Source organism: Ovis aries, chromosome 8 (assembly GCF_016772045.2).
Source record: "Ovis aries strain OAR_USU_Benz2616 breed Rambouillet chromosome 8, ARS-UI_Ramb_v3.0, whole genome shotgun sequence".
In the NCBI taxonomy this organism is placed as follows: domain Eukaryota; kingdom Metazoa; phylum Chordata; class Mammalia; order Artiodactyla; family Bovidae; genus Ovis; species Ovis aries.
Window position 1 is genome coordinate 18,995,091 of NC_056061.1, and position 19,181 is coordinate 19,014,271.

The 19,181-nt window shown below is 38.0% G+C and overlaps 1 protein-coding gene across 1 annotated transcript in view; it reads left to right on the forward strand.

Moving 5' to 3' along the window:
• MAN1A1 (mannosidase alpha class 1A member 1) overlaps window positions 1-19,181 on the forward strand; it is a 171,346-nt gene that overhangs the window by 55,122 nt on the left and 97,043 nt on the right. The window contains exon 5 of the mRNA XM_015097327.3: window positions 7,722-7,802. Coding sequence (XP_014952813.2) covers window positions 7,722-7,802 — 81 coding nt within the window. The remainder of the gene's footprint in view (window positions 1-7,721; window positions 7,803-19,181) is intronic.

Below are 19,181 nucleotides of genomic sequence, written 5' to 3' on the forward strand. Positions count from 1 at the left end.
CAGGTGGCCAAAGTACTGGAGCTTGAGCTTCAGCTTCAGCATCTGTCCTTCCAACGAATATTCAGGGTTGATTTCCTTTAGGATTGACTGGTTTAATCTCCTTGCTGTCCAGAGGACTCTCAAGAGTCTTCTCTAACACCACGGTTCAAAAGCATCAATTTCTCGGTGCTCAGCCTTCTTGGGCTCTGAGAGCCTTCTCAGCTCGCACATCCATACATGACTACTGGAAAAAACATGGTTTTGATTATATGGAAAGTGAAAGTGAAGTCAGTCGTGTCCAACTTTGCGATCCCATGGACTGTAGTCTACCAGGCTTCTCTGTCCATGGGATTTTCCAGGCAAGAGTACTGGAGTGGGTTGCCATTTCCTTCTCCAGGGGGTCTTCCTGACCCAGGGATCGAACCCAGGTCTTCTGCATTGTAGGCAGACGCTTTACCCTCTGAGCCACCAGGGAAGCCCACGATTATATGGAAATGTGTCAGCAAAATGACGTCTCTGCTTTTTAATACGCTGTCTAGGTTAGCACATGTTAGTATTAATTAATACTTGCTTGTTCCTTGCTTATAGTTCATTGAGTAGAAAACTGACAGGAAGTTTAGAGGAATAGCTAGGAGAGAAGTATTCTCTGATATTAAGGCTCAGAGTATTAGTCTAAAAAAAAAACCTAATAATTGGAATCGAGAATAGGATTAAGATATTTAAAATTAAGATATTTCTGGAAATAAAAATTCTTTTCTAAGAAGTCTTTTTCAGTTTAAAGCAATCCAGTCTGTCCTGCTATATGGAACATAAGTTAAGAATTAAGGAGAATTCCTTAAACTTGATGCAGGTTTGATTCTAAATAATTATCTTAAAGCCTGAAGGTGCAAAGGAGCAATGTATCTATCAAGGAAAGTCTGTGCCTCTATAATTCCTCAATCAAAATCCATAGCTGAATCTGTTCTACAACCTTAATTTGTTATTCAAATGGGCAAGCCTGTTATTTTATTTATTAAAATCTATTATCTTCAGTTCAGTTCAGTCACTCAGTCATATCCGACTCTTTGAGACCCCATGAATTGCAGCACGCCAGGCCTCCCTGTCAGTCACCAACTCCCAGAGTTCACTCAGACTCACGTCCATTGAGTCAGCGATGCCATCCAACCATCTCATCCTCTGTCGTCCCCTTCTCCTCCTGCCCCCAATCCCTCCCAGCATCAGAGTCTTTTCCAATGAGTCAACTCTTCACATGAGGTGGCCAAAGTACTGGAGTTTCAGCTTCAGCATCATTCCTTCCAAGGAAATCCCAGGGTTGATCTCCTTCAGAATGGACTGGTTGGATCTCCTTGCAGTCCAAGGGACTCTCAAGAGTCTTCTCCAACACCACAATTCAAAAGCATCAATTCTTCGGCGCTCAGCTTTCTTCACAGTCCAACTCTTACATCCATACATCATCTTATAATTTGCTTATAAAAGTGAATAAGTTGCTTATAAAAAATACAACCTAATAAGTTTCTTTGAGTTATTTAAGATGCCATCCTGTCTTATAGGAGGAGGTTGAAATATATATGTGTGGATCAGAGACCCTCAATATGAGTGTTAGGAGAATATGTTGCCTCACCAGTTTAGGTACAATGCCCCTTATCAGCGCAGAAGCAGTTACGGAATGAGAACACCCCTTTCCGTTGGCAACATAATTCTCGTAAAAGAAAAGGGGAGAATGAGAGGCTAACAGGCAGGAAGGCTAGGGGCCCCCAAACGGAGAAAATAGGCTGCAAGTGTCAGACGTTTTTATCTTTCTCTTAAGCTGCAGGGCTTCCCTTGTAGCTCAGCTGGTAAAGAATCCACCTGCAATGCAGGAGACCTAAGTTCGATCCCTGGGTTGGGAAGACCCCCTGAAGAAGGGAAAGGCTACCCATTCCAGTATTCTGGCCTAGAGAATTACATGGACTATATAGTCCATGGGGTCGCATAGAGTCGGACACGACTGAATGACTTTCACTTTATTTATATTTGTATATAGCAAGCACATATACACATACTTAGTATGCCAGAGAACAGCAATACTAAGGAAAGGGGTTAACTTAATGTGGAAATTACCAGTCTAAGACACCCTGGGCAATATGAGACTTTAGTAGGGAAGCCTAGTTCTTGCATGATTTTACCTCTTGATTTTAGTTGCAAACTTAATTATACTACATATTTTATTTAATTTATGTGTGATTCTGGTTAAGTGTGTTTTTTGATTCAACAGCTGTTGGTAGAGGAAAGTCAAAGTGAAAGAGCAGTTTTCCAGCCCACATAGTTTTGTGGGTAGGCTTTAAGCTGAAAATGTCCAGCTTCCCCTTGCTCATCCATTGTGCATACAGTTAACAAAGACTGGATCTACTTCTCAAACTGGCACTCACCTGTGTACACTCACTGTGTACTGGACACCATAGAATACACAGGGCGTGTTCCTGAAATGTGACCTTACTTAAAGATTTAGGGAATTTAGTCTCATTTAAAATAAACACAAGCTTCTGTATAGCACAGGGAACTCAGCTTGATGCTCTGTGATGATGTGGAGGGGTGGGATGGGGTCGGGAGGTAGGAGGAGGCTCAAGAGGGAGGGGATATACGGATACATGTAGCTGATTCGTGATGTTGTACAGAAAAAACTAGCACAACATTTAAAGCACTTATACTCCCATTTTTAAGATTTTTTAAAGATTACATATGTAAAAAAAAAACCAAACAGATTAAAAGAGATTACAAAATCTACATTGTTAAGATAAATCACACAAAATTCTAGTGTTACAGGCTGTTTGGGGCTCCCATCCTTCACATACTGTTCTCTCCCTGCCCAGACCCCTCTTCTGTCATTAGAGTGAATCACTGGAGAAGTTTTGGAGCATCTGAAAAGATGCTGCATTAATATTAATAGGATGCGTATCTTCATTCAAATTTAATAAGTTTATTCTCATGTAAATTAGAATCAAGACATTTATAAAATTGGCCTTAAACCCACAGATTGTAGAAGCTCACTTTGGAAAATCCAGATATTGTATAAAGTACTTTAAGCACAAAAGGAAGTTTGGTCAGGATACTATATTTCAAAAAGAGGATTTGAAACATAACGCACTTATACGGGTATGGGACATGACTCCCAAAAGGATCAGTTTGCATTCTAGTATTTAGAAGATTATGATTCTGCAGTTTCTGATTTGCTATTCATCCCTGAAGAAGCGAGGCCTTATTGGTTTACTTCAGCTGAGGTTTGTCCGGTGTAAGGGCATCAACTCTTTACTGACTACTTTCACCTGTGCCAGGCAGTGCGTGCAATGCATGGACTAATAGTGCCCTGTAAGAAGTGCATGGTCCCTTTTTACAAATGAGAAAACCAAGACTCAGAATATGTGGTTTGCCTGGGATCTCACATTTAGCTGTCTCCTGAACCAACCTTTGATACCAGGTCTTTCTGCCTCTAGAGCAGTGTTTTTATAGTCTTTGCCCCCACTATAGCCAAGCAAGATGTTATGTTTTTATCTTCTTAGTCCTTTTCATCTACAGATCTGTAAAGAGTGACCTAAAGTATGTAAATTTCATTCTTCTTACCTAAAGCATAGTAAACCCCCAAATGTTAAAAGCTCTCAAACTTAGGTTTCAAATAAGTTGGATTTAACTTTGTGGGGAAAAAAAGGATGAAAAATTATATATTGGGAATTCAAATGTAGTTTTGGCCCCCAAAAGAAGGTAAATATGATAACTATTGTGTATGACTAATGGTGATTTGACATTCCTGAATGAGAACTTTAAAGACAGGAACACAAGGAACTAGGAACCTGCATGGATTCACTAACAAGCCAGATTTGCTTCTTGGACGGGCTCACCAAACTATTAGATCTGAGAAATTCAAAAGACAAAGCACTGACCTTGAGCAGGGCACTTTGCAAAACCATCTCTCAATATCTTCGGACAGAGGAAGATAAATAGAATTTAGGTTCTAGAACACATTGCTGGATCAATAACTGGTTGAACAGCTGTACCCTGTAAGTGACGGATGTCTTGCTGAAGATATATTTATGATGGTGTTTGACATGGCTCAGTCCTCTACTTTGCAATACGTTATATCAGATATTTATATGAAAGTCCCAGTTATCCAAAGTTTTCAGAGGAGGAAAAGGAAATGTATAGCAAATGAACCCAAAGCTAGAATAAGAATATAAAATCAGCATGCTTCAATAGGCAGAAATGTGGATGACTCTTCTTAGGCTTAAAAACTAAAATCCACAAGTTCAAATTGAGAGTGATAAGATTTGAGGGTTTTATTTATTAGATTTTATTATTAGACATTATTACCTTTAGACATAAGTGGGGCTGTGTGAGCAAAAATAAATTAATAATTTCCTTCCTTTTTCCTTATCAGGAATTTTGTTTAATATTAAAGCTTCTACCAATGTTTGTATGATACTCATTTAGAGGGATACACATCACAGATAAATTATTACTATGTAAAGTTCTCTAATCAAATTATATTAGGTTTTAGGTACATATTACAAATTAGGGAATACAACTAAATGAACTCACCAGAGAGTCATATATTATGGTGGTTTTCCCTAACTCTAACCTAGTTATTGTCTAAGTAATTTTCATGATCTTCCTTTTGCAAGAAATTTTTTGGAAAACGAAGTTGTAACTTAAGCAATTACTTAGCTTTAATTTGTGAGACCCTTGCACCTTTTTAGAGAGAACATGTGGAAATTAAATGAAATCACATACCCTTTTTTTCCTGAAAATGTAGACTCCCACTAAAATGTAGACTCCATAATTTGAGGACCTGAGGTTTCATTGCTGTGTCCCTAGAACCTAGGACAGTGCCTGGCACATAGTAGTTGCTTAATAAATGTTTGTTAAGGGAAATAATTTCTCCGAAAATTGTGACTAAGCTCATCTGCTGGATATTGACTCCATATATTAGTTTGCTATTAGCCTTTGTGATTTCGGTGACTGATTTGATGTTAGGCAAAAGTGAACAATTATCACATAGGCCCAATGACCATGTAAAGAAGCTAACGAAAGCTTGGAGTTGAAGCAACATACAAGCCCCTGTGTCCCTATCCTTTTTTTTTATTTTTAATTTTTATTTTTACTTTATTTTACTTTACAATACTGTATTGGTTTTGCCATACATTGACATGAATCCACCACGGGTGTACATGCAGTCTCCTTTGAAGCAAAAGACTTTTGCTTTAGTCTTCCAGGCCTCTGTTGAGTCTCAAAAGGCTGGCTCAAGAGTTAATGATTAGGAAATGTGAAAATGTAGAAGCAAAAAATAGCTATTGGGCCTGGAATGTGGTAGCTATTTAGATTATTAATCTGCCACATAGCATAATCACTGAACTCCCAGTGTCCCTGAAAGATACAGATAAAGGCCTGGCACACATTCTCACATTATTTTTACAGGGAACAGACCCACCCCAGATGAAAACTGCTGACTGTAAGCACATACACCTTAGTCTAGTTGAAACCAGAATATTGATGATGCTTGAAATTTTACTTTGATGCCATCCAATCCTGAGAATGGTGCATGAGCTGATCATGCACCCTGCAGTCCCCTCCCTCACACTGCCTTTAAAACCCCTCCCCTCAGAGCCATCGAAAGTTCAGGTCTTTTGAGCATGAGCTGCCCTTGTTCTCAGTAGCATCGTGCAGTAAACACTGTACTTCCCTTCACTGCAACCCGGTGTCAGTGGACTGGCTTTGTTGTGTGGGCAAGCAGACCCAAAGTTTGGTTGGATAACAAAGTGTATCTAACTTCTATTGTAGGTTAGCTGGGCTAAATTATCTATAATAGAATGTAATAGTCAAATATTATGCAACAGTTGTTGGCAATAATTACTAATTATATGCCAGAATTATATGACCATTAATAAAGGTACCTGATGCATTATCATGTGAGGTGACAGGAGTGAGGATAACAGAGACCACGAATCAGAGTACTCAGGTTTAAATCCTGATTCAACCACTTACTAGTTGTCTGACCTTAAAATAGTCACAGTAACCACTATAACTTTGTTTCTCCATTTGTAAAATGGACAAAAGAATAGCAGTTATTTCATATAGTTGATGTGAGGATTAAAAGACTTAGTCATATAAAGAGACTATATGACTCTATAATGCAGGATATAGTACTTCATAAATAATAATAAAAGCAAGCTATTATTGGTGTATGTAAGAGCTAATTTAACAAGGTTCAACATTTATTATTGCTCAGTGCTCAGTCACTCAGTTGTGTCTGACTCTTTGCAACCTCATGGACTATATAGCCCACCAGGCTCCTCTGTCCATGGCATTTTTCATGCAAGAATACTGGAGTGGGTTGCCGTTTCCTACTCGAGGGCATCATCCCAATCCAGGGATCGAACCCACATCTCCTGCATCTCCTACACCGGCAGGAGGATTCTTTACCACTGAGTCACCTGGGAAGTCCAACATATAATCCTCTACTTAGAGATGAAACTTACTCTCAAAGAAATATGACCATCCCAGATCAAAAGCAGTATATTTGAGATCCAACACTAGAACCCAAGCCACTCCAACTTCAGATCCTATTTAACATTCTAGCTGTGCTATTAATACCTAAAATGATGCGGGAAGAGTTATAGAATAATGTTGAACTACCAGCCAGTGTATAAAGAGCCTTTATGGCCAAACAGGAAAATGAGTAAAATAAAAGAACACAGAACAGAATACTAGAATACCCTGAGCCTGTCACATCTGCTAAAGAGCCTCTTGTGGTGAAGGTAAAAGAGGAGAGTGAAAAAGGTGGCTTAAAGCTCAGCATTCAGAAAACTAAGATCATGACATCTACTCCCATCACTTCATGGCAAATAGATGGGGAAACAGTGGCTGACTTTATTTTGGGGGGCTCCCAAATCACTGCAGATGGTTACTGCAGCCATGAAATTAAAAGACGCTTGCTCCTTGGAAGGAAAGTTATGACCAACCTAGACAGCAGAGACATTACTTTGCCAACAAAAGTCTGTCTAGTCAAGGCTATGGTTTTCCAGTGGTCATGTATGGATGTGAGAGTTGGACTATAAAGAAAGCTGAGCACCAAAGAATTGATGCTTTTGAACTGTGGTGTTAGAGAAGACTCTTGAGAGTCCCTTCGACTGCAAGGAAATCCAACCAGTCCATCCTAAAGGAGATCAGTCCTGGGTGTTCATTGAAAGGACTGATGTTGAAGCTGAAACTCCAATACTTTGTCACCTGATGCGAAGAGCTGACTCATTGGAAAAGACCCTGATGCTGGGAAAGATTGAAGATGGGAGGAGAAGGGGACGACAGAGAATGAGATGGTTGGATGGCATCACCGACTCAATGGACATGGGTTTGAGTGAACTCCGGGAGTTGTTGATGGACAGGGAGGCCTGCTGTGCTGCAGTCCATGGGGGTCACAAAGAGTTGGACACGACCGAGCGACTGAACTGAACTGAACCTCTACTGAATAGAAGGAGGAAATAACTTCATTTTATAAATATTTTTATAATTGGTATTTAAGAGTCAAAATTACCTATAATATTTACATATATTTGACAGTTAAAAGACAAAGCTTTTTCCTCTTGTGTATAAATTTCTCTGAGCAAGCATATAGGATTGAACAAAATTTAAATGTTTCATGCACTTTTCATGGTGATATTTTTCTCAATTGTATTGTACCATTTACATATGAACATCCTTTATTCTGTTTCCCACAGAATGCTGAAGTTTCTGTTTTTGAAGTAAATATACGCTTTGTTGGTGGACTAATCTCAGCCTACTATCTGTCTGGAGCAGAGGTAAGATGGAAAGTGGCTTATAAATGGGAATTATGAAGTGTCTTAAAATCATATTTTCTATATGGCTTTTGTGGTATCCATTAAATTTTCACATTTTGATTGGCCTCTAGCATATACTGAATTCCTTTTATTATGTACTAATTAAGTGAGCACACTGGGAAAGTTCAGCAGAACATGCATGTCAAAAAATGTTAAACAATGCCTTTAAAAAAGCCTGGCTCCATTAGGTTACGTATCATGTGATTAAAACTACAAATTATATATGCCTGTGGACAAAGTCATCAGGTTTAGTAGAGTGGCAAGCTTGTGGATTTCTTTCTTTAAAAATTATTTTAATTTTAGTATATATCCCTGTCACTGAGTCATGTCTGACTCTTTGTGACCCCATGGACTGTAGCCTGCCAGGCTCCTCTGTCCATGGGATCCTCCAGGCAAGAATGCTGGAGTGGATTGCCATTTCCTTCTCCAGAGGATCTTCCCAGCCTAGGGATCGAACCCCTGTCTCCTATGTTTCCTGCATTTCAGGCAGATTCTTTACCCACTGAGCCATCAGACATGTTAGTATGTTAGCTTAATTAAAAAAAAATCTGAAATAAAGAAAGCTTGGCAAGTGAGATATAAAAACTAGTATTTAAGAAAATGAGTGAGATATTCTGCTTCCCAGTTAGAAGTCCTGTAGGCCAGTAAGTCCTTGTAAAGTGTTTTGCAGCTCTTCCTAGGTTAAGCTTCATTAATTATCTGCTACTCAGAGCAAAGAAGAAATTTTTCATTTTTAGCTGCTTTTTATCAGTAGATTAAGAAGAGATTTTTATATCATGCTCATGAAAAGCATAGATGCTATTTCCTCAAGAGGCTTTGGGCAACTTTATGAATAACAACCTAAGTGTCCACTAAGAGTCATTAGTGGACCTCACTTTCAATGTCAACAGTGTTAGAAGCTGACATCAAGGAAGAACAGTCACATATTTCCTTTGCGTATCAATCAGCTTTGTGTTAGTCTCAGCAGTCTGGCTGGGGCAGGAGTGGATCTGACCTAGTATACTAGTCCACGTGGTTCTGTGCTCCTTCACACAAGCAGAAGCAGAGCAGTAAACGCTTAATGAGAAAGACTGCGTTCCTTTGTTCTGTCTCTCAGGCACTTTCCTAGTAATAGCAAAACAGCTTGCCATTCACTTTAGATTTTATTCTGCCATAGAGGTCTTCAAAGTATAGAGAAGGCTTCTACACTCCTCTTAACCTGTCCTCTTTGTTTTAAATCCTGTTCTTCGTTATCCCTTTTCTTCCCTTTTTCTAGTCCCCAATAACTTCAGTTGTTCATTTTGGTTTAGGATGTTCTAAACACTAAGCAAGGGAATCCATAATTTTTAAAACTCCTACTTAAAATTAGCTACTGGTTTTTTACTGAACAAATTTCTGCTTTTAGCATTTGTGTCTTTGCGTACCCAGTGTCTGCATATTTTCTTCCTTTTGATGTGGCATACTTGGTTTTAACTCTCGTCCTCATTTCTGTGGGGGTGAGACAATTTGGAGGAAATAGGACTACTTCATTGTATCTGGACTCAGATAGGGTAATAAAGCATGCAAAGAGAAACAGTTATGTATTTCTTCTAAATATTTATCATGTAAATTGGGATACTTTTCAATCATAATAGTGTCTTAAGCTTATGTGTTTGTTTCTATATATGAGTATTCATATTAGAGACATATACTTATTTACTGATAAAAATATAATACCCACTGACAGTTTGCCTGGATAAAATCATTTGCCTAGGACCTTGTAAGAGTATTTTAAAATTCTATGCTTAGCTAACTGTAGTAAGCAAAAGACCTTAAAGAACACTTCCATTGAAAATAATTATTCTTTTAGTATATATGCTTTGTCCTTATTCATGTGCAAAAAACATTGTGTTAATTTTATCTATATTTTCTGTATTTTAATTTTATGGTAAAAATTAACTTAGCTTAACTTCCTTTCTTATATACTTCTGTGTGTTTATATAGAATATATTTTTAATTTTAGTTCTTAAAGATTCATCTTCTCACCACAGTTTTCACTGTTCCCTAAATGTTGGACAGTTGGGTTGTTTTCAGTATTCCTATAGTTTGAATAATGTAGCTATAATCAACCAGTAAATACATTTATTCTTTAAAGTGGGATTGCCAGATGAGAAACAATTAGTATTAAACTGTTTTACCATCATCTCCTGTTTTTTTCCTACCCGTTACCTCATCACTGATAGTTACCTTTCATTTGACCAATGCACTCAGGAGAATTGGCTGTCAGGAACAGGATCAAGGAAAAATTATTTACCCTAAGTCTGAGCTTGATCTATTTGTTTCCATATCAAAATGAAAAATTAGGCATTCATTGAATAAAAAGAACATCAATGGCCACATTATGAATTAGTTGGTTTTTGATTGTTGATAAAGTTCTATGCTACACACTTTTATGTAGATCAAGGTATTACTAAGATAGTCTAGGAAAATTCATCTTCCTAAATTATCTCATAGAGGGACTGCTAAATCACCATAATTTAACATTCTCCTTTCGTCGCTGAGGTTCAGGCGTATTCTGAGAACATCTTATAAATCACCTTCAGAAGTATATAGGCCTACATTGATATAAGCTCAAGATTCTTAAATTTATGCTGCAAAAACAGAAGAGAAACCACTGCTTTGGGTTACATGCCTCAGGAAAATTACAGTTAGAAACACTGAGCAATAGTGGAGAATGTCAATGAATTTCTAAACCTACCAAAAGAATGATAGACACATGAAGTAGATTTTCAAAACTTAAAATGCCCTAGCTCAGTTAAAATATGTTGTAGCATTTTTTTTAAAACCAAGTCACAGGATTTCCAGAGTCTATAAGGGATACAGATAACCACAAAATGTATAAACCAATGGGATAAGAATAAGATGAATACCAAACACTAAATAGTATTAAAAATAAAAGAGATAGCATTGCTGTATTATTACAAGTTCGAGGGAAACTAAAGTCTTTATTGAAGATAGTAAATAGCAGCCTCTAGAATAGCATTCCCCAAATTATATTCTACAGATCACCTTAGATATGGCAGGATAAATCTGTATCTGTATACATTCTAAAAAATAGGAAAAACTACATCCTATATTTTTTCTTAGAAATTCAAAGTCACAGAAAAAGAAACTAATTTTATTTATCTTTGTGTTTCCCATACTTACTTAACTACAAACTCTTTTTTTTTTTTAATGTAACATCTGCTAACACTGAGTTACAAACATTGTTTCCCAGAACAAATTTTGGGAAATGTTGATTAAGAGTAACCAAAGCAAAAGTGACATTGAAGATCGGCAAATGCAAAACAAGGCATTTCAAGAGATAAGATACATGTAGAAAATAACATGTATGCCTATATCAAATATTATTGTTAGTTGTACCACAGAAATCGATGGTTGTGCTGAGCAGAAAGTTAATTTAATGGGATACAGTCGTGTCGCAGACATGTAAAAAAAGGCTGAAGAACAAATTGAGCCTAACACTCTCAAGGTGCCAGAGAGGATCTTTATAGTTGAACAATCACTCTGGGACATCCTAGAAATAATAAATCACTGGTTTTTTTCTACCCTTGTCAAGACACAAAGCCCTATCAGAAAGGTCAGTTGTCTGTTTTAGTTAATGTGGCCCCATGAGGGTCTTGGGAAATGAAAGAGAGGATATGATAGGAGTCTTCCATTCGGCTTGAATTCTGTATCCCATGAAGACCAAATATAGATAATTTCTAAACAGGAAATTGAGGCTCTGTTGGAAGGGTATGAACAAAAAATGTTTGGGAGTTTAAAAAAAAAAAAGGACATAATTTCACTATGGTGGATAAGAGGATCAGAGGAAATATACAAGCTCTATGGACACTGATAATTTAATAAAATATTTAGGAAGGCTTTTCCTGATTTGAAAAACTATAAATTGAGAGAGAGCATTTAGTACTGACGAGGTATTTCGTTCTCAGAGGAAACATTCAGTTAATATGGTTTAAGTGTGTGAAGTAGAAAAAAAGTCAACTCATCAAAGCTAAAAAGATTGAATGAGCTTCCAGTGAATAAAAGAAAGAAGGGCATCTGCTCCAAGACTGGGGAAACATGTATAATGGATTTTTACATTAGATCAATTTACTCAGATAACCTTCATTTTGAAGGCTGCAAAAGAATGTTTTCCCAAATTAACCAAAAGAAATCCACTGCTCCAGACATACCAGTAGGAAAGATTGCTAAAGAGCTTCCTGAAAAAGAGAAGTAGCTAATATCAGTAATTTTAAGAATACCAAGGGGGTAAACCTAAAGGAAGGGGGAAGGATTGTGGAGTGGGGAGGAGGGAAATTAGATTGAGAATGTGAATATAGTGGTAGAAAAATCTATTTTTTTTTTTTAATCTCATAATAGGATTCAGGCATTTGGGATGCTTACTGGGGCTAGACATCAATTTTGTAGAGTTTATTTAGTGATGTTCCTTACATATACTTTAGATATTAATTTACTATTGAAACTTTTATAAAGGAGTATGATAAACTGAATAAGTAATATTTTCATTTAAAAATGTTTAAGTTAGCAAAATGATACTAGATGACAGTAATTTTGCTTAAATGTGTCATTGTTTCCATGGTTAATGAGTTAAATTGTTTCATGTTGAATATTTTATTAAGATTGGAAGTTTATTTTATACTTTAAAAGGGATCTAGGAGTAGGTGGAATTGATTCTAAAATAATGTACACTTTAGTCAAATGAAAATACTACTTTTTTTGTCCTACGTTGAGTTATAGAAATCATCCCTGCTGCTTAACTCAGGTTTGCTATATGTCTCACTCTGTACAGAGCTCTATCCTGTATTTATGATTGTTTTCGAAAGCACAGAAATTTTGTTAGCTATGAGAACTTTATCTCAGTAATTCATGAAAGCAATTCCACAGTGTGCCAATAATTTCAGCTCTAAAACTTATTCATGGCTAATATATAAATGCCCGAAGCTGGTATAGATTTGCATCTGATTGATAAAGATGATAGACCAAACAAGATGATAGGCTTGGCACCTAAAGGAGAGGGAAACTCAGAAAATTAACTTGTTTCTTTATGAAATAGGACTGCAAATTCACATCAGTTAGAAGAGACTAGAACGATACAGTAACAGCCTCAAAAATCCTAGTGGTTTAAAAGAATATGCTCTACCCACTTTCTGTCTGGTGCATGCCACATGGTCTGCCCACGACTCTGCTTCTCATCAACCTCCCTCTGGGGCCCAGACACAGATGGACCAGCTGCCATCTGAGTCATTTGCATTTGCCAAGACAGGAGTCAGGGTGTTGGAGGGTGGGGAGGTAGCAAAAGAAAACCTAGAAAACCACGCAGTGTCTTTTGATGCAGCTGTTGGAAAAACACCTGTTACTTCAGCTCTCTTCTCATTGGCCAAAGCAAGTCACTTGGTCACTGTAACTTAAAGGGTTGGGGGAGGGGATGCAGTGTTACCACCACATCAGTTCAGTTCAGTCATTCAGTCGCTCAGTTGTGTCCGACTCTGCGAACCCATGAATTGCAGCACGCCAGGCCTCCCTGTCCATCACCAACTCCCGGAGTTCACCCAAACTCACGTGCATCGAGTCAGTGATGCCATCCAGCCATCTCATCCTCTGTTGTCCCCTTCTCCTGTCCCCAATCCCTCCCAGCATCAGGGTCTTTTCCAGTGAGTCAACTCTTCGCATGAGGTGGCCAAAGTACCGGAGTTTCAGCTTTAGCATCAGTCCTTCCAGTGAACACCCAGGACTGGTCTCCTTTAGGATGGACTAATTGGATCTCCTTGCAGTCCAAGGGACTTTCAAGAGTCTTCTCCAACAGCATAGTTCAAAAGCATCAATTCTTCAGCACTCAGCTTTCTTCACTGTCCAACTCTCACATCCTATACATGACCACTGGAAAAACCATAGCCTTCACTAGATGGACCTTTGTTGGCAAAGTAATATCTCTGCTTTTGAATATGCTGTCTAGGTTGGTCATAACTTTCTTTCCAAGGAATAAGCATCTTTTAATTTCATGGCTGCAGTCACCATCTTAAGTGATTTTGGAGCCCCCAAAAATAGTCTGACACTGTTCCCACTGTTTCCGCATCTATTTCCCATGAAGTGATGGGTCCAGATGCCATGATCTTAGTTTTCTGGATGTTGAGCTTTAAGCCAACTTTTTCACTCTCCTCTTTCACTTTCATCAAGAGGCTCTTTAGTTCCTCTTCACTTTCTGCCATAAGGGTGGTGTCATCTGCATATCTGAGGTTATTGATATTTCTCCCAGAAATCTTGATTCCAGCCTGTTCTTCCTCCAGCCCAGTGTTTCTCATGATGTACTCTGCATAGAAGTTAAATAAGCAGGTTGACAATATAAGCCTTGACATACTCCTTTTCCTGTTTGGAACCAGTCTGTTGTTTCATGTCCACTTCTAACTGTTGCTTCCTGAGCTGCATACAGGTTTCTCAAGAGGCAGGTCAGGTGGTCTGGTATTCCCATCTCTTTCAGAATTTTCCACAGTTTCTTGTGATCCACATAGTCAAAGCCTTTGACATAGTCAAAAAAGCAGAAATATATGTTTTTTCTGAAACTGTCTTGCTTTTTCAATGATCCTGTGGATGTTGGCAATTTGATCTCTGGTTCCTCTGCCTGCCTGGGAGTAAATAGTGTTAATGACTGCCCCAGTGGCCACTGACTTGGGTTAAACTGTGTAGCCTTCCCAACTGCCAGGAGAAGCAGAAGATAGGAATTTGTGAGAAGGAGACCTGTTTCAAGGGTTCCCAAACTGGAATTAGCCTGCACCACAAGGAAAAGACTTCCATCCTGTGGCCCTCGGGTAATAAGTAGAGATAGGGATAGGAATAGGAATCATCATAGGATAGGAATACATATCTTCACTAACTTTTCAAGTAAAAGGCTACTCTTCTAGCACATGTGTGCAAAAATTCTGTTTCTCTAAGAAACATCTTCTTTCTAGACTTCTCCTCTAACTTTCCAAATTTCAAACAGCAAAGTTGAAAAACAGAGGTAAAGTACTTTATGGAACAGAAGCACCTGTCAGCAGCCCTGAGTCGTCTGGTGGGCGAGCGGATCGTTGCTCTTTGGCATCACCCTGCTGTGTTGAGCCCTCCTTGTGGACCTGGTGGTTTTTGTCCAGCCACTGTTCTCTTCCGTTAAAGTGTTTCATTAGGCCAGGTATTTCTTGTTTTATAAAACCTAATGTAAAAAATGAGGTAATATGTTTACATTTAGATTTATGTTGAAATGTTTCATAATTTATAATACCTGTTAAAACCAGTGCTTCAAATCAGTTTCATTGCCTGAATTACATTGACATGGATTTCTAATACTAAATTTGTATGTGTATATACGTGAAGTGAAGTCGCTCAGTCATGTCCCATTCTTTGCGACCCCACGGACTGTAGCCTACAAGGCTCCTCTGTCCATGGAATTTTCCAACCAAGAGTACTGGAGTGGGTTGCCATTTCCTTCTCCAGGGGATCTTTCCCACCCAAGGATCGAATCCAGGTCTCCCACATTGAAAGCAGATGCTTTACCGTCTGAGCCACCAAGGAAACCTCAGATTATGTGTATATATGTGTGTGATTTAAACAAATGCTATATTTTTCCAGGAATATTTCCGTATATGTTTTTTTCTTTGAAATTACTATGATGTCCTTTAGAAAGGTATCATGAGGTAGCTATAGCAAGGAATTTTAAATTTAATGGGACTGGTAGAAAATTCCTGAGAATTGGGATAATTTACCATCTGTTGAGTTCATGTATCGAGTGAATCAGCATATGCTATTGAATACCTACTTTGAGGCACTGCACTTGGTGCTGCAGAAACAGTGAACAAGGGAAGTAGTCTCCGTTGACAAACATTAATCCAGATGTTACAACGGCCCTGTAAAGTAAGAGTGGATATTGTTTTTATCCTCATTTTATATAGGAAGAAACAGAGCACTGAAAGTTAAGTAACTTACCCAAGGGCATACAAAATAGCAGAGCTGGCTTTCAGAGCTGGACAGTCTAGCTTTAGGATACCAAGTAGCAGCCAAACATTAGGGATCTCAAACATAGGCGCTAGAAGTAGGCTCTAGGCTTGAACTTATGAGTCATGCATGGGTGCCCAGTCATGTCTGTGCACCCTAGGACTGTATCCCTCCAGGCTCCTCTGACCATGGATGGAATTTTCCAGGCAAGAATACTGGAGTGGGTTGCCATTTCCTACTCCAGGGGATCTTCCTGACCCAGGGAACAAACCCACTTCTCCTGCAGCTCCTGCATGAGCATGCGGGTTCTTTACCACTGTGCCACCTGGGAAGCCCAGACTTATGAGTCATCAACAGCTAAATGATAATTGAATGGATAGAAGGGAATGGGGCTGCTAAGAATATATATAGATTGAAAAGAGATAGCCTAAACATGTAGGCATTAGTGAGAGAAAGGAGCTAGAAAAGGAGACTAAGAAGTTGGAAGTTGTAATCCCAGAAGTAAGAGGAAAACCGATAAAATGTGATTATCACAGAAGCAAAGGGAAAGTGATATTTTAAAAATGAGGAAATATTCAGTTGTGTCAAAGGTTGCTGCTAGGGTAGGATGTCTCAGGACTGAAAAGTATCTTTGGACATAGCTATATAGAGGTCATGGATGACTCTACTGAAAGTACTTTTGGTAGAGTAATAGCATATAATCCAGATTGATTTTGATTGAAGAGGAGATCCTTAAGGTAGCGGAGGGGAGGATTCAGAGGACAACTTGATAGAGTGTTTCCATCTCCGCTGCAGTATGAGAGAACAGAGGAGAAGATAGGCATATGTGTGAGTGCCTCGGCAGATCTGGGGGCAAACATATGAGATATTTATTATCCAATGGTCCTTGTTAACTGTGTGAAGAAGAATTACCAGACAGGGTGTTGCTAAGGTTCACGAGGAGAGAGTAGACATTTCAGATGACTTTGTGTACTTTGAGACTGTCATCCTAGAGAGGGCTGACTAGAGAAACATGGTAGCGTTTCTGGACAGCATCTTGGTGGGAGACCGTGAATTCATGGTGGCATCAGTCCTCAGGAGTATGATACTTGTTTCTCCAGCAGTGCTCAGCAGTTCAGATACAAGCATGGAGAAGGTAGCTGGTTTGTTTTTGTTGAGTTTTGCTAGACGGATGAGACAGAGACATCAAAAAAAAGGCATGGACTCTATATGGTATTGTCAAAAAAAAAAGAGTATTAAAATTATAGACCATGAAGTCCAAGAACAACTTTGACAGTATGAAAAAAAATCAGGTGATTGATAGAAAATCGACTGGTTAAATTGCCTATTTAGTTGAAGTAGGATAGCAGTAGTAGCAGTAATTTAGCAAATAACTAGACATTCTGGAAGTTAAGGCTGTACAGTGGAATGTATAAATAAGAGATCGAAAAAATAGGGCAGTTTTGAGTGATGTCATAATCCAGGATGACATCACAAGGACGAGTGACTAAGGAGATTTTGCCAGAAGCTCTGCATGGCTTCCTGTGCAATGTATTTTAATTTAAAAACATAACTGGTCTTAAAAAGAAAAAAACCTTCCAAGCATCAGTGAACTTATTTTTAAATTTCCTAAGATATAAACACTTTACATAATATTTATAAATCCATATGGAAATATGTACTGAACAAAGGTCACTACTTAAACAAAAAGGAGAAGAATATTCGTGCAGTGTGAAATTTAAATATATGATTGTTGGGTAAACATTCATGACTATAGAGCCTTAAGTTAGTACAGATGATTGGAGTTGGCAGTAGAAATGTAAACAAATGCATATTAACTAGTCAGATTTAATGCAACTATGTACCTGTGCAAAGCTATTTCTTTTCAGCTATAACTAGATGAAATTTTGTCTATGATAACTGTAGTAAATTTAATTGTAGTGATGTGAGTTTGTTTTCAATTTCCTTTAGTCCATTCACAGTGCTATAATGGTATGGTAGAATATCATAAACTAGGTGGCTTATAAACAAGAAACATTTATTTCTTATAGTTATGGTGGCTGGGAAATCCAGGATCAAGGTACCAGAAGATTTTGGTGTCTTCTGATGGTCAGCTTCTTGTTTCATAGATGGCCATCTTCTTTATGCGTCCTCATGTGGCAGAAGGGTTGAGAGAGGTCTTTAGGGTATCTTTTATGAAGGCACTAATCTCATCCAAAACCACCTCCAAAAGCCTCCACCTGTCTCCAAATTGTCATCGCATTAGGGATTAGTATTGCACGTATGAATTTTGGGAGGAGAGGACACATTCAGTGTATAGCAAGTGCCTTCTAAAGTAAGTCATTGAAGATTTCATTTAAAAAGCTTTCTGTGTTACCACTTTATGATGTAGATGTATAGTTTTATGTTTTTCTTTAAAGTTTTTCCTTTAAAACATGTTAGAAGATAGTTCATTGACAAATTTTAGGGTTAACTATCCTAGTAACTGCAGCCGTTTCTGCTACATCATGAAGTGTTTCTCCTAGAGAGATCTGTTTATGTATCCCAATCCAGGGATCAAACCCACATCTCTTATGTCTCCTGCTTTGGCAGGTGGGTTCTTTACCACTAGGGCCACTGGAGAAGCCCTTCTCTGGATATACCACCATTAATTTTGCATTTGGAAGTTCGTCTTATAATTTAGCTGAAAATTCTTTTCCATTGATAATAAAGAGAACCTAAGCCTTGAGGGTAATGTTTGTTTTTAACTTACTAATTGGTTATCCAATTCTCCTGAAGCAGTACAAATAATGACTAACTCCAGGGTCCTGCAAAATAAGGAAATCCAAGAGATTTAATAATAGGGCAGAGAACCCAAGAATTTCCTCACAGCTCTTTGTTATAAACATTTTTGTTTTTCATTCATGCCATTAGGTAGACAGTTAGGGTTAGAACAGATAAGTAAAAGAGATTGTCACCTTTTCTTCTAAATTCTGTTTGGTTAATGCATTTATTTGTTTAATATTATTTTAACATATTTAAGTTCTTGATATAATAATAATCACAATTACTCTAATATATAAATTGCTGCTAACTTCTGTTTCAATTCTTACAGCTCACTTGGTATTAAAATTATTAAAAAAAAATTTTTTTAACCCACTGTGTCTCATGAACTTCCTCTGGTCAGGTAGAAAGTATACATATTATTCAATTTAGATTTAACTATTAATTCAAATAACAACCGTAGTATGTGTGTTGAGTTTCTGCTATCTAGCCTTTATAGCTATAGAGTGCTATATAGTGCTATATAACTAGACTTTTCGTTACCATCTGAGCTACCAGGGAAACCCAGAATAATATTAACCTGGAGTTTAACTCTCAAAAATGAGATATAGTGAA